Consider the following 16,873-nt stretch of genomic DNA (forward strand, 5'->3'; position numbering starts at 1 on the left):
GGGGTTACAAACTCTAAAGGAGAATTAAGATTCTATTTATGTTTTGGATTGCTTCCAGCAAAACATTTGTTTGGCAACTCTAATATGTTGAGAGCACACAATACACTTTAGGAATGTCACAAATGAATTTATTTTGCTGACAACATAAATATATGGTCTGAAGCTCGAATTTCTCTTTGTAAGTAATGCAGACCTGGGGCACGCTCTGCAGGGACATGCATGTTAATTAACGTCTTCTACTCAGATATCGTTTGTATAGCTTGTACATTTAATTCTAGTTCAACGGCAAGACAACTAAGGAAAAGGTTAACTCTCATTCAAATAAGGCACAAGACAAAATAGCAAGCTTTGTATAAGCAACAGATACAGCTTTCTTACTAAGAGTTATAGTAAAAAAACGAAATTGCAGCGCTCTCCCTGCTAACGTATGAGGTACAGTCGACTTCTCCGACTGGGCTTGCCCCAGTGACTCCACATGCATTGCGTACTACCGTAACTCACAACGGGAAACGCTGTAACACAAGGAAAAGAGAATACCGGAATCTCCATCCTGATACTATGATGCTGTGAATAATACACGAACCCAATTAAAGCCAGCTGAGCAAATTATTAGATAAGCAGGTATCAGAGAGATGGTAAAAATGGCACTATGGGATTCAGTATTTATTGTGTCACTTTTTTGTATTTTGCAGCAAAAAGGCACACGATAACTACTACCAGGCAACCACGAATCTGCATTAGTTTGGTTTCGCATGAATTTTTGTTTGGTTGGTTGCTATTAATGGAAATGAATGGGATTTAGGAGTGCTAGCGGATATTTACATGTTTGGGGCGATTCTCACGTAATTTGCTGCTGAGATGTTGCTATGACTGAATGAAGGTAAAGAGTGCCATGAGATTAGCACTCTCCAGCTTCTGTGACTGTTCTTAAAGAATAAAAGTTACAGGCACAGACTTTTAATTTCCACACATTAAATCGTTCCCTGACATCAGGTATTTCTGCAGTGGCGCGGTTATGGGCCGGCAGCTGCTTTCCCCATGTGCCTGACCACGCTATACACTACCATCACTTTTCTGGTTTTCAGAGGCTTCAGTTACAGAGGTTTTGGGCATTCCTCTCCTCTTTCAAAACCTGATTAATATGGGGAAAAAGAAAGAGGGCTGAATCCATGCTAGGGATCAAGGGCCTTACCGCATGCATACAGCGAGGACAGAAAAAGAGGTCTCATCTCCCTGGGGATACAACGGGTCCTCCAGCTCTCACATGGAAACAGGGAATGCTTGTTAGAAATACTCAGAGGAGCAGTAACCTTCCAGACCCCGATCTTCTAGAAGGAAGATGAGGGGTTCAGTATCTCTCTTCACAGAGAGCCGTATCTCCCTCTCCCTCTGCTTAACACAAGGAAAAATGCACGCCCACGCTGAAGCGATGTCCTGCTCCCCCGCACTCCATCTGACCTCCTTCCCAGTATTCATTCTTCACCTTCTCCCTTCTCTGCCACAGTCCAGGCCCTCGCCTCCCCACACCCTGACATTCATTTTCCCTTCCCAACATCCACTCGAATGCAAAGTTCACATTTTGATTTTACGTACTTAGCAAATTCAGCATAGCCTCAGATTCCAAGCACGAAGTAATGGAAAATGTTTTGGCAGAGGCAGACTGCACCACCCTCTTTTTTAAAAACAGACCCCAAATTAGCTTAGCTTCCTGGATTTGTTCACAGAATATCACTCTCCCATTTGTGATACTTTCCTTCAGTTATTTCTGAAGCGTTTTTGAGGACTGCCAAGACTGCTTAGAATATGCTGCTATTCAAATACAGCAGATGGCACTGGTGTTAAGTAAGCATTACGGAAATTTACTGTATTCCTAGAAAAATCAACCAAGTGAACATCAACTAGCAAGTGGCTAAAATATTTCAGTCGCAATGGGGAAAGTAATTCAGAGACATAATGTGACGGGACATTAGATGTCTCTTCCCTCTAAGGCACAAAGTAGGTCGTTCAAATAGGTCCCTCATCTTCGGTAACTTTTCACCGCTTTCCTACAACATTTTCTGAAACAGAAGCAGCCTCAGCATTTTAGGACCACAACATTTATCAACATCACTGGAAAGGTACCTTCTGTTCACGTAAGTTATCTTGAATTGCAGATTGTTCTGAGACTGTTTTTTCTTTGCTCATGCTGAGCATTTATCACCAGGCTTGTTATTTTGGGGATAAACAAGCTGCAGCTATGAATGGAAGATACATAAATTATGGATGCTCACGGGAACAGCTGGACAACATAGTGTAAAGGGTTATGTTAAGCCCCGTGGCTCTCCAAGAACCTCTCAGATGTACTCCATTAAAATACTCTTCTTCTCAGACCAAGCTTGAATTATTATAAATTCTGTGGAGCTTTAGAAGTGAATAGAACATTTTGTCTTCCCGTGTCCCTGTGGCAATACAGAACACTGTATTACATACCTCCAATACTCCTGCTGTTGATTGAAATTTCATATCCAAACACCTAATACTTCTTACGACTTTCAGTTTGAAAGCAGCTTAAAATTCTTTATCATTATAATCTGAATGTTTTAAACACACATATCCACAAAAACTTTAAACAGTTCCTCATCCATCAAATACACAGTCAAATATTACATCCTGTTTTTTTCTTTTAACATTAATTTCTGTTCTAGTACTGAAAAAAACCACAGTGCAATACAGCTGTAGTCATCAGATAAATATGCTAAAATTACTTTTACCATGGATTTAAATAACTCCTCTAAACACATAAAAGCAAAACATCCAGGATCAGAAAACCTGAGCTAAGTCCATTGCAGACTTCAGCTTTTTGCAACAAAAAAGATTGTAACGGCTGACGTGCCAACAGATGCTCGAATGTAGCCAACCAGCATTACCAGTGGACACGTATGTTCAAATTCGAGTCCTCCATCTGGAGACAACCTATTCTCTTTCTTCTTCAATTAATTGAAAGCTAGCAGTCTCGGAAAGAAATACTTTCCGGTCTCGTTGCATTAAACAGCAGTGGCTGATAAGGACTTCAGAACGCGACTGAGCTCTCTGGCAGGCATAATGGAGAGAGCAATGGACAGGAGGAAAGACACAGCCTAAATGCCAAAGTCTAATCGTCAATATTCTTAAGAAGGAAAACAAGCACCCCCACACCCCCCCCAGCCTTTTCCAACTCACATGTATGACATTGACTTTACTTTTGTAAATAGTACTGAAATAATGCAGGAAGTTTCAGCACAGATCTGTACCTACTTGGCATTTAAGCCTGGCTCTTAACATGCTGTTACTAAAAGAGATTTTATTTCTAGCAAGCCCAGTCTGCTGTTCTGTAAGATTTATTAAAACGTTGGTAACTGGAAGGGTTAACAAATGCAGACAATGTGTCAACAACAGGTAATTCCAAAAAGTTCAGTTTTTCTTCCCCATAGGTCTGCAGAAGATAAACAACTGCACACAATATTTTATTTAATTCACACTATGCACATTTGAGTGCAGATTTACAGAGGAAGTGGGCTTGTTCCTGACTCAATTCCTGAGGGAAGTTTAATAAATTAAAATGTTAATCTGTTCTTTCTCAACTCTGTTGAAGGCATCACCGAAGTATCTGACAGTGACAGATAAAAAATAGCAGGCTATTATGGTATCTACTACTCAGCGCTAACACGCAGAGACGGCCGGTCTTATCGTCTGAGTGATACCATACGGCGTAGTGTTTCCTGGCACATCCCTTCTTCAGCAAGACGCACGTAAGACAGATATCAAATCTGCGGTGCCAATAGTTATAATTCTTCTAAGATTTTCATTATGAAGCAGTGCTCCCAGGAACCACATCTACAAAACACGGTGCCACGTTTTTACTATCGCGAAGGTGCTCGTTTACCAGCACCAAGTCGCTCACATTTTAAAAGATTTTTAAAAACACCCGTCTGTCTTCATTATCCCAGATAAGTTTCTCAAAACTGATTACAAGAGTTATTCTATAGAGAGTTCAGAAAGCAATAGCTGACAAATAAAGGGCAAGGAATCATAGTATCTAGGTTTCAATTCCCACTTCTTCCACTGTGCTGCTGTGTGGTCCTGTGAAAGGCAGTTTCAGTTCTTTGTTATTAGCTATATTAGAAAACATTAAATTATTTCATATTCAAAATTGATAGATAACTGGTTGCATCCCTTTATTTCATATTCAAAATTGATAGGTAACTGGTTGCATCCCTTTCTGTTCAGTCTTGATCACAGAACAGCAGCTTAGTAGTCAAACTATTAATTTTTGTAACAAGACTATGTAATTACTGACACTAAAACATACAAAATATCTGTAGCAGCCCAGAAAAGGCAGCACGTAGCAGGGGTTTTTATATACTCCTTAAAAGGAAGAGAAGCACAATCCTTAAGTATTTTATATCCCCAAGAACTGCACACAGAAATAGCCAGATTGACTTAAAATGGAGGTTACCAATAGTGTCTCAAACTTCCAGGTTAATAAGGGAATGACAGCTTGAGCTCTGAACCTCCTTTAGTTTTGGCAGTACTGTATATATCAAAACCAGTTCAAGTATTTTCTTTTTTAAGCAGAAAATAATCACAAAAAATTTAAAAAATACTTATAAATTGTCTGCCAACTGGTTTGTTGTTTTTTTTTTTCTTCTAAATGCCTAATTAAGGTCACTTACTTAGTGTTTTAAAAACACATTATTTTCACTTTAAATTGTAAATTTTAAAATGCAAAATGAAGTTAAATGTCAACTCTTTGATGTTTTCTAGGATAACCCAGGTGCAGTTGTTGCACCGGGGACAGCTCCATTTAAGCAACATGCGCTTTACCTAGACGAGTCGCTATTTCTGAGCATGACTTTAAATAATTATTTAAAATGGAACAAAAAGAGACAGCAAAACAGAACAGGCTCACAAAGTGTTCAATAACATAATGTCATATTGATAGATAAGACTGACAAGTCCAAATACAACTCTGAATTTCATCAACAAAGTTGTTCTTCAATGCAAACAGAAATAGCAAAAGGAGGGGAGACAAATGAAGCAGTTGAAACAGGCAGCTAAAAGCAACGTTGTAGAGAGATCTTCAGCTGATGCTGACATGTTTAAAATTTATCTACGTAGCCAGGCTGAAAACCATTGCGGTTTGCTGTCATCACAACAGAACTTTCACCTGGGTCAAGAGGTTTGTGTTTTTGTTACAGTCAGGCAAAGTATTAAGCCTCACAGTACGTACCATGGCACTGTGGAGTACCTGCCCGCAGGCCCAAAATTTTCTTCAAGCTTCTGTCATAGGAAATACAAAGAATTCAAAAACATTTCATTTCTAGGTAAGGATGGGTGACACATTCTCTCCTACAGTTACTGAGGAAATATTCTAAGGCCACTGGAAACTTGGGTAATTTGGGCGTTGAATCACATCCTCAACAGCCTGAAGACAGCTTAAAAATAAAAAAGGTCAGAGGAAGACAACAGGATAAAAGAACTCAATCACATAGAGGCCACAGCAACTCCCAAATTCGTATAAATTGAAATAAAATTGTTCTTTCTATCAAGTCACATTTAATATAAGAACAATGAAAAGACCTCAGTTGTAATGGCCCATAATTTGATGGGATTTTTAAAATTTCTCCATAAAACTTAATTCCCATCATAAATTTAGTTACTTTTTCATAGGCTCCCACATCCGTGGATATGCTCCTGCCCAGGAGGTCCACTCCCCAGACTTGGTGCTACCGTTGCACGGTGCACGCAAAGGAAGGAAACGTGCCTCCCTGGCTAGCTGCAAAACTACAGGATTTCCAACAGGGATTTTTCCTCTCTGGCTTGAGAGTTAAAGAACATTTGTAAGGACCGATTTCACTCTTCCAGCCACAGTCAAGAAGAACTAAAAGGACAAATCCCATCCAAAAACTCTTGGTTGACACAAATTGTTCATCCACAATTCAAGTATTTTCATGGGGACCAGAGAAGCTGCCTTGGAATGAGTAGTCAGCAGCACCCATTCAGCAGTGGTTTTAACTGTTTTTCTCCCCCTAATATTTTTCTCTCCTAAAAGAGTTGTATAGGATGTAAGTCGACAACAGACAGGAGAGGGATGTGGAGAAAGCACAGTCAGGGAAGGAATTTGAAAGCTATTTAAAATTCATCTGTATCTATGACAAAGTAGTGAGAAGGCTGGAAGCTTGTTTTTAAAAACACAAGACAGTTCACTTCAAAGGTTTTTTGATTTTTTGAGGAGATTTTTTTTTTTTGCAGAAGAATATGTTCCACTGTTAGCAGCGGCAACTGTTTTTTCTCCTTCCAGTTGCTGGAACTACAGGCATGCTGTTTGTTCAGAGATAAAGTACAGAACAACTTAATGCAGACAAAAATAATTTTCTGACTGCTCTGTTACTCCTTCTGGAGGCTGACTGGACAGACAGCTTCACAATATGATTCCAGTCCTCCATTAAGGAATGGGTTCTTTCTTATTCTGTCTATGGCCATATGCCTTCAGATTTTACTTTCCTTCTACGATGAGGGCCAACTAGATTTTTATTTTGATACGATTTTAACCTATGCTCTTCCCACAAATTCTCAGAAGTGCCTCTTAGACTGGTTGACTCATGAATCTTAGGAGCAGTTTTCTGACAGTCTACACAGTTGCCTCAGTACGTTGTCTACACACTGCCCCACGTTTCTCTAGCTGTCTGTACGTATCTTCTCACTTGAAATCAATTTTCTTACCATTTCTGGTTTATTTTTAGCTGTTGTAAAAGAGGCTCCTTTAGCTTTATGTGATTACCCTCTGCAAACGCTAACAAGTTTCCCTCTCTCTAGCAGACTCTGGAGTTGCACTCTCTCTCTTGCTCCTTGGATTCTTTCACCTTCTTTCCCAGAGTAATTCCTTCAGACATGCTGAGATAAACACTGCCAGGCTGAGATGAATGCAAATGTTTTAGGAGTTGTTTCTTTTTTTCCACTCTAAATATTAAATCTATATTAACCATGGCTAAAAGACTTCTCCAGCATATTTTATCATCAAGCTTAATATAATAAAAGATGCAGGAGCTTCATACAGGATGTAACTATGCTGCTATCACAATAATCACCACTATGAAATGATGTTCTGTACTTCTTGACACATGATCTCTTAAAATGATGATTCCTGAGTGCAGCTCTATGTCAACGTCAGAATCAAGTAATAAACTGAATTGACAAAGAATGATCAAATCCACACCAGAAGCTCATGCTAAAAATTAACTCATTAACAGTTCAAAAGTGATCAAGGGATTGTGTTCATCTACTGCATGACCAAAGAGGACAAAGAGCAGAAAAACTAGCAACCTCTGTGCTTTTTCTATTTGCTTACTTAAAATAATCAAGACATTGTGAAAGAAAAGAGAGCTCAGATATTTATATGGAAATCGCTTCACCATTACTACCTTTCGCACTCACTTGGATACCTCGCGGTATTAACATACCTCCTTTTGATAACTGAGCACCTATATGTGGCAGAAGCAATACTCTTAAGGCAAAAAATGTTGAGTTATGAGTGGTGGACAATATTTGTTTAATAATGAACGCTACCAAGGCATGTGCAGCAAGCCTGAAAATTTGCAAGCAAAATACTTCACCATAAATATTAACAGTATGAACTAGAGTCAACAGTGTTTCATACTTGTGAAGCCCTTTCCATTTAAAATTCTCGATTATTCTACTCATCTACTTTTTTTTATGCTTGGGGAGCCATTGGGAGCCATTTAAATCAGAGAGGAAATCAGAGGCAGGTTCAAAAACAGGTTAAATTCCACAGATGCCCTGACTTCCCAGTGACGAAAGGAAGTACTAGGATTGTATCAAAATAAACATTCCAGACTATCAATCTATTCTGTCTGGTTTTTTAAAGGAAGTGCGGCTATATCTACAATACAGAAACATACCATTTTGTATCTGGAGTAGTGCATACCTCAGCTGGAGCAATCGGGTAAAAAACAAAAGGGGAGAGCTTCATTCACTTGTGCTGTTGGCAGCTCGCACTGTTTGTTTAGTATCAGGCCATCAAAGCAATATGCAATACCCTTACCGTCTTTGGGCACTCCAAATCAGACAATTGGGAGAGCTTTCCCTCTAAAAGCCTGCTAGGCTTTTACTACTAGGTATCTTCAAGAAATTAGAATTCCTAACTTTGAATAAATTATTTAACAAATTAAATGAAGAACAGATGTGTGCGTCAGATATTCTTAATTAGAACCCTTAGCAAAGAATGAGGCAATCCACAATTCTAATTTTAAAACCAAACCAGTATTTCACTGAACATCTCCTCCTTCAATATAACCATGGTTTCTACAGAATTTTGTTATACACATTTTGAAATTAAAAACTTAACGACTCTGACAAAACGAAACAAAAAAAGAAGAAACATTCGTGGAGTGGAGGAAGGGCTTTCTGATTCAAGGGGTTTTTTACCTCACAGAGAAGTAAGTCAATGATGTGGAAGACCATGCAGAGCGGAAACTTGGCAGTAAAAAGAGTGAGGAACCACTGGGATGCATACATATGAGCTTCCAAATTGAGGTCTGAGAAATGGCTATGCAAGTCTGGTAACTGCTCCTAGAGTAAAGGAAAAAATAAATGCTTCAGTGTTACTCATTAGTCCGAGTTCATCATCTACACTGCCAGTCAGGTTGCTAAACACTGAAAAACACAACAAAGTAAAATCCTGGCTTCTTTTGAGCAATGGAAATATGTTTCTTCATAAATTTCAGTGCCCATGGTTACAGTTTTTAGTAAGATACCACTGTGGAATCTATCACGGTACCAAATAATGTACTGAGATTATACTGAGAAATTACAAAATCTTCAACAGTTGAAAGGCAGAGCAGTTGTGAAATCTGCCACGCACAGTGCATATTTTTAAGTTATTCTTTCACTGTGTCTTGCTATAAATGCTTCTCCTAAAAAATCAATTGGATACTAGAACAAGGAGTTCACCTTGCAGAGCTTGAAAGCAACAATGACCACAACTCCATCAGACAACTTCTCTCACAAGGAGCATATATAAGCAACACAAATAAGCACTGATGATCCTACTGTACTGCTGATATATTCATATTCAGTTAATAAAGTAAAAATCTTTGTTAACATATGTAACTACTGAGAAGACCATATGCCAAAGTAAAGTATCAAATTAATTAGTGTGCAATTCTACTTCATCAAGTAGGAAATACATGCAATTTGACATCTGAAAAAAAAAGATCATTAAATTAACTGTGGTCTGTTTCGTTTGGTTTTAATCTCTCTCAGAGGTATATATGGTCATCTGTGGTAACTGACTCCAGCAGCCAGCTTTCACTATGCTAACAGAAGCACAGGTCAAAGCTTAATGGACTGTTAGTAATTGCTTATTAGTCAGAACAACATTGTGTAAAACTTGCAGCCGTTTATTTAAGTTAAATTGCTCTGACTATGAAATAATGCCATCTGAAAAAAGAGTCACATATTGAAAACACGGTCAAATCTACAAAATGACCTACACTTGATTCGTATTTCATAAGCATCAGGATGTCCTGATTTGCCTGACCTCTTAACCACCAACATAATTCATAGAAAGTAGGACACTGATGGTGGCAGTCCAAAAGATATTCTGGCCTTAATAGAACAGAGACATTCTCTCTAAGCAACATCACGAAATAAAGAGAGCGAGTAGGCAAACAGAGAGAGAGAAAAAAAAACAGATACCTACTCTGCTTGGATACAACGATTAGCAGCAAGATTGGTACATGAAAGACAAAGGAAATAAGAAATAAATCTGACTCACGAAGTTTGGAGCCAGATATTAAACGCCCCTGCTTTGGTTCTACCCCACCTCTAAAAGGAGGGCGTTTTTATTGTCCAGTAGCTTATGGAAGCAAAGCATTAATCTCTTCTTCATGCCAGTATTTCCATTTATGAAAGTAGAAGAATTTGTTACCCTGGCCCCACCTGCATTAACTTCTCCAGCTGGAAAAATTTGCAATGGAGATCTTCAAAGTTATTTCTGTAGAGGTCCCTCAAGCCATAGTCATACATTATTTTCACAAATACACAGAATGCCTGCTCCTCTGGCATCTGTTTGGAAAAATACACAAATGTAATTTAAAAAACTGAGCCAAGGCTGGAAATTCCTTACACAGACAGACACACTTAAATACCTTATGCATAATGAATTCAGAACCAGGGATGTATCAAAATATTCAGTAAAGCACTCTGTAGAATTAAGCAACTAAAATCTCAGGGGGACTATCCTCCTCGATGAGCACCTTGATTTGGCTCTGTAAGACCTTCTTTGAAGAAAATGTGGGATCATATCATAGGTTCATGGAAGTATACGTCCCTACAGCACCACAACTGCCATCAGTATTCTTTCTGCCAAATAGATATGAGAACAACCAGTACACAACTCTCAGCTACAGATAACAATTTAAAGATAAAGAAGGAAAGAAAGGAAGAGAGACAACTTATGAAAGTGATTTCTACTGAGATAGACTTGGTTAAAAGGGAAAAATTGAGGAGAACTAGGGTAGAACCAACGCTTAGTGAGAACAATGCTTATCTACTTTCATCCAAACGCCAGGACATCAAACCCTCTGAAGTCAGGCTTCCCATGACGAATAAGGAAATAACAGATTTTGGCTTCAGAACCTACTTGTGAGCTCAGGAGGGCTGATCCCATCTATTGACATGACTTTTTCAGAAGCCCTATCTCTATAATCTCTATTTCATTTTGACCAGGATTTCTCATCCAACAGAATTTTCGAAGGCTTGTACTAAAGGACAAGCTGTGCGAGCCACTCTGAAGTTACGTTCGTTGGCTTGAGCCCACTGAACGTCAAATTTGTGAGAAGCCCTGTGTTACAAAACTTCCACTGGCAAGACATCTCCCCCACTTCCCCCACGCCTTCAGGTAACACAATAATAAAATAGGCACAAGCAGAGTCCCTGCAGACCTCAAGTCAGGTTTTCGATCACATTTAAGAACAACCTTTCTTTTGCAGGCACCAGATTGTAACAAATGAAAACAATTATTGAGTATCAAGAATGACAACTCTTGACCTTTTACTATATTCACTCATTCAGCCTCTCGCCAACTCTTATCAAGTATCAGCAATAGATAAAAGCTCGGTATTTTGTTTAAAGAGAATTTTAGTCTCTTAATATTTACCTCCAGGGTTTCATCTTTCATGGTTCAGCCTATGATTATGGCCTGTCTCCAGGGCCATGGGCAGACATTTTCATTTTCAGACAGCGCATATGAAAGCAACTAGTTAGCATAAAGGACCGCCAGATCAGCAGCTAGCTACCTGTCCAGGCTAGATTCGCCTAGGACAAGCTCTTAGGAATCTCAAAGGTCTTTATCACCATTTTATCTGGATGGAATGATCCCCACTGACAGCGGACAAAAACTGCAGACGAAGTAAGGGGAAAAAACAGTTTTATCCTGACCAGAAGTCTTGAATCTGCTTATAAGAAGATGAATGGAAATTTCTTTTTTTTCTTTTTTTGGTAAGGTAATGATTATTTCTAATAAAATGACAGATGTTCATGCACAAGCACACCTACCTTGCATGCTCAGTCAGACACACGTGCATTGACAATCATTCCTCCCCTGAGACAGGGAGAGGGACCAGAGGTGAGTACTAGGCCAAAGTCGTTTACAGGCAGAGGCCACCGAGTCCTCACTCTCAGTGCATGGAGGTTGCATATTACCAAGCCCAAGAATTCAAAATCATAAAACCAGTTTTCATTCCGTCTTTATTTTTAACAAAATGCGTATTTCTGGCCCTTCCATTCTGATTTTTGGCATTTAGATATTTGCCCCTTATTATGTTTTCTTTGGAATCACAAAAGCCAGAAATTCACCGTTTCTTAAAATTAAATTTTAGTTTTTCACATAGCAATGACTCCAAGAGGTAGACAATAAGAAAAAAAAAAGGTCAAATTCGGTGAGACTTACAGTAAAATGATGAGAGTTGGCAACACTGTCCCCCTGTGATTAGAAGTCACCTGCTCACCTTTGATGGGAATTTCATCAAAGCAGCAAAATCACAAAAAGCCAGGATGGAGGTTGAGGCAACCCAACCATCCCTGAAACAGATCTACACTGAAGAGAAAGGATATCCTGTCCCAGAAAACAAGGGAAAGGAAGGGGTCTAGAAATCCATGCAAAGATAGAAAAGTTAGAGAGGGTCTTACAGGCATTCACAGCACACAGATTGATTGGAGAATTTGAGAAAAGCAAGAGTTTGAGGACATCCTGGCAAGCTCCGAACTTACATGAGCTCATTGAGACTGCTTCCCTTCCCCCCTTTCTCTGATTATTTCAGTTTAATATCCTATTATGAAAGCAAATGTTATAAAGGGTATATTAAAATGAGTGGAATTGCCATTTAGTATCCCCTGTGTACAGGCAATTTCTTCTAACTCCAGAAACGCTAGAAACAGAGGTGATTCTCTATAGTAATTACAGCACACCACTAAGTGAGAGGAGCTGAAGTATTAGTCAAATGTTAAGAATGTGACACCCACTCATTTCTAAACAACTCTGGTATTGAAAATGGCTTGTTCTTCCAGTGGAACTTAAAAATCCTTCTTTGGGTAAGAAGTTAATTGCAAAATTACTGTTAGATAAGCTAATTTGCAGCATATGTGGGATTGCAATAACGTAACTAATTCGGGTTTATCCTTAAAGAATCTAAAGCTTCTCTGTAACACTGTCACTGTGTATCATGCTCCTGAAGTCTTCAAGGAGTCACAGATCTCACTAGGAATTACAACTTAAATTAATCTGAATTTGAGTTCTAGATGCCTTAGGAAGCGTCCGTGTAACATGCAGACCACCAACAGCTGACTCAAAACCGCAGTCTGAAATGGCTTTCAACCACGATTAATAATTTATTAATTAAAGCCTGAGTAGAAGTTGTTGGGGTTTTGGGTGGTTTATTCAGCTATTCTTTACGATATCCAAACAACTTGAACCTGCTGCTTTTCCACCGATACATCAAAGCTAAAGCATCTTACAAATATAAAAATTGTGTATTTATCTATCTCTCTCTATACATACATGTACATGCATATACAGGGAGCAACAAATCAAAGTTTGTACAGTTTTTGGTTACAGGCTGAAATATCAAGGTTAAAATTCAGCTTTCACTCAAAAGATATTATAAAATGTCCCTGGGAGAAAAAGTCTCACTGCAAATTAATGAGATTGCTTGCTCCGGTTAGCTGCTCTGAGAATATCTCCTGAAGTTAAATTCCCCATAAACGCAAAGGGAGTTCACCTACGTGACAAGTAAATTAAAAGAAAATATTAATATGTAACAAATCAGTTTCAGGTTTTGACAGAAAAGTATGTGACAATTGAATGGATCTCTCCTAGCTAAAGGGAATCTACATTCATAAAGATAGAAGCCATTAGTCACTACTTGCCAAAAAGCAACAAAAGAAAAATGAATACAGACAAATAAACAACAGTAAATAGCTGTCAAATAGCATGTTACAGTACTACCAATTTCAAAGCTGCTTTGCTTTCAAATATCAAAGCTTTCATTTTGCAATTAACTCACATGAAGTAGAAGCACAGCAGCAAGGAAAGACTGCCCCTGGCAATAGCCAATGTCTTCATCATAGACAGAGTATGCCTAGAAAAAAATAAAAGTCAACATATATTTAAAATGCACGCAGGCATTATCAAAATGTCTTATAATCAATGGGCTATTCAGCATATGCAGTACTGTGCAGGCTAAAATAATAAAGGGAGTGAAACTGTAACCGTTCTTTCCCAGGCTTTCAGGGCACTTAGAAAACATCTACAGGTCACCCCCAATCTTCCACAGATGCCGTATCTGTAAAGTGGTGTTCTTCTTTCTCGAGCAGCACGAAAAGAGTTGGACGCAATTTCCCTTCACCTAAACCAAGGACAATTCTGCTGAGGTCAGTAATGATACAACGTTGACAATATAACAAATACGATATAAAATCCAGGTTAGTTTGTGTTGCGGGGAGAGCACTTGTTTGTTTTTGGAAGAACAAGTTCCGACATCATGAAAATATAGGACCTGAGGTTGGTTGTTAGAAAACCACTGAGAACTACTCTAGCCTGAAAATTTCATCAGAAACAGTTTTTCCAAGCCCTTGTTAGGCTGAAGAATGAACAAGACTCGTTTTCCTATGGTATGACTGACATGCTACTTTTTTCTTACTCTTAAAAAAACAAAACTAAAATAACCAACTTCTCCTTCCCCCTTACTTTTCTGAGACAAGAAGACAAATACTGTTTTTAAAGAGATGTCAGAGGATGTTAAGAATTTGAGGAAACTTGAGAAAGTATAAGCAGCAGCAGGATTGACATCAGAGAGACATCCTCAGAGAGTAAGCAAGGTACTAAAGCTACAGCCAGGGAAAACAAAAGCATGAGGTCAGAGCTACGGGGAGGAACGAGCCACGTGAATCAGAAAATCCGCTTTGCCCCCACGCCGCCTCCGAGACTGTTTACGGATGGGAACGTTTCGAACTGGAACACCGTGCTTATCTTCTTTTTTTTAAGTCTTGAATGAAATCAAGATTGCAGATGCACTAAATGGAAGCACAGAGAGATTGTGAATAAACAACGGCAGGTATGCTGGGGAACCAAACCCACCTGGGTCTATCATACAGGATTTCCAAGGTGGCTAAGCTGCCTCTTCCAAAGGTGTAAGAATTTTGCCTCAAAAAGAGATGTGACCCCTTTCCAGATGACAATGTTTACATAATTGCCATTAATTTCTGCCCAAAATGTTGGAACGGAGGCCAAAATGTATCCGAAGTCTTTAAACCACCTTTTCTTTTGCATCGTGATGGGCAAAAACTAAGAAATAAATATTCCTAGGGAATTCTGTAATGATTCCAGAAGAGATTTCTGTGAAGAATATAACCACAGCAGTCCTTTAAAGGACACTGTTGATAAACAGTAACCACTTGTGCGTATGTTTCCTAATACATTACTTGTAGCTTTGTGAAAAGCTGAACTGCAACCTACAGCTCTTTGCCCTTTGCCTACGTTGCTTATGGTTCTCTTGAAGTGTGTCAGATGGGATTAGCTAGAGTCTGCGTGAAAGTAATCCCAATCCACTGCTCAGTTTCAGTGGTCAAGCAAATACAAGATTAGTCAAATTATTGAAAAAAAATTAATGAACCATTACAATCTGCTTACTGGTTTAAACCAGCTCTAGCCACAAAAATAACTCCGGAAGTGTACAACAGCAGACACAAAACTTTGAATTGGGAAAAAAAAGATGATGTCTTGGAAAAAGTGCATTTAAAATTAGTCTTTAGCTACTAAGTACTGAATTAACAGAAATGACTTGCAACGCTTAGATTAATATTGCATATGACTAATTAGAACCATCTACTGGTTAATCATCATCATCATGAGTCTCTATCTATTTGTTCCCAAAATCTATCAGTTTACGGGTGCCTAATACCTCTCTTAGGAACGCTACAGAAATGAAGTATTATTTCTGCTTTTGAAAGTCCGGCTCTACTTAAAAACAGATATGCAGAATGACCAATAATAAATCTAATTTATGATTTCTTCATATTATATAAAAAACACTTCTATAAATTTCCTTTAAAAAACTCCAGGTTGAAAAGTTAATAGCAAATTATCAACGTGTGGGGGTTCTCTTTGTTGTGAGAAGCATTATTAGCACAACAGCTAATAATTTGATGAAAACATCAATAAATTAATCCAAACAGGTTTTAAAATAACTATCGAGAAATCAACACACTGGAGCAAACAAACTGCCTCTAAAACTGACATAGATTTAAAAAGTTATTGGAAATAAAAGGTTACTCCTTCCGAGATTGTGAAAGAAGTTGAAATTATGGCAAAGAGGGAAAATGGAGGAGGATGCAAAAAAATTCCTCACTCTGCATGTTAAATACAAAAATATGAAGAAGGACCAAGAAATGTTCTCATGATCAACTTCCTAAACACATTAAAACTAGTAATAAATCCATTTGCAAAAACATCCAGGGCAGGAAGGCAGGGCCTCTACTTGGAAAATGTATGGTTGAGGTAGAAAAGTTGTACTTAAACTAGAAAATCCACATGAACTTTCTTTGTGTCTGTTTTATTACAGAAGAATCACAGGGGCTGTCATCCTGCTGGAACCATTTCTAACAGGGGATGTGTTAAAGGATCCGTCTCCAACTGAGTATCAGAAGAAATGATAAATCAAAAGGCATAAAAATACTAAGAATCTATTAAGAACAGACAGTATTCACCCAAGATCTTGAGGGAAAATAAAGAAACAACTACGCAACTGGTAAACCATTAATTGGCTGATTAAATCAGAAGAATAGATGACAGATTTGAAACATTTGTAAAAAGAAGTGATCCACAAAACTACAATCAGTAAGCACTGGATAATTTGGTCTAAAAAAAACATTTCTAAACTAATTAGTGGACACCGATATACATAGGATAGACAAAAGAAAAACGTCTGAGGGCCCTAATAAAAGGACATCATCATTAACAAATATTTGAAGCAACCAACAACTATGAAAAAAAAACATTAACTGCTTGATCTGCTTGCTTTTTGAAATTAATTTCCACTAGGTCCTTCTCCAAAATCTGATCTTCACAAGCAGCTGTTACCAGATACTTAGATACCAGCTTCAGTTCTGCATGAGAATTGGATCAAACCGAGAAAGATTCTGCTGTTAAGTCAAAGCATCATAATCCTGGCAGCTAAAGATTTATTTTTTTAATGAAGCTTCTAAAATCTACATAATTTCATTCTATTTGCCCAAAGCAAAGAGATTTTTGAAGCCTTATGCATATTACATTTCCAAT

The 16,873-nt window shown here is 38.3% G+C and overlaps 1 protein-coding gene across 1 annotated transcript in view; it reads right to left on the reverse strand.

Moving 5' to 3' along the window:
• The window catches only part of LOC104616497 (rab GTPase-activating protein 1-like), a gene marked incomplete at both ends in the record, with an annotated part of 40,174 nt that extends 26,498 nt beyond the window's left edge, over positions 1-13,676 (reverse strand). The window contains 3 exons of the mRNA XM_010281529.1: positions 8,464-8,607; positions 9,979-10,104; positions 13,602-13,676. Coding sequence (XP_010279831.1) covers positions 8,464-8,607; positions 9,979-10,104; positions 13,602-13,676 — 345 coding nt within the window. The remainder of the gene's footprint in view (positions 1-8,463; positions 8,608-9,978; positions 10,105-13,601) is intronic.
• Between the last annotated feature and the right edge of the window lie 3,197 nt (positions 13,677-16,873).

Source organism: Phaethon lepturus, unplaced genomic scaffold (assembly GCF_000687285.1).
Source record: "Phaethon lepturus isolate BGI_N335 unplaced genomic scaffold, ASM68728v1 scaffold19342, whole genome shotgun sequence".
NCBI lineage: Eukaryota > Metazoa > Chordata > Aves > Phaethontiformes > Phaethontidae > Phaethon > Phaethon lepturus.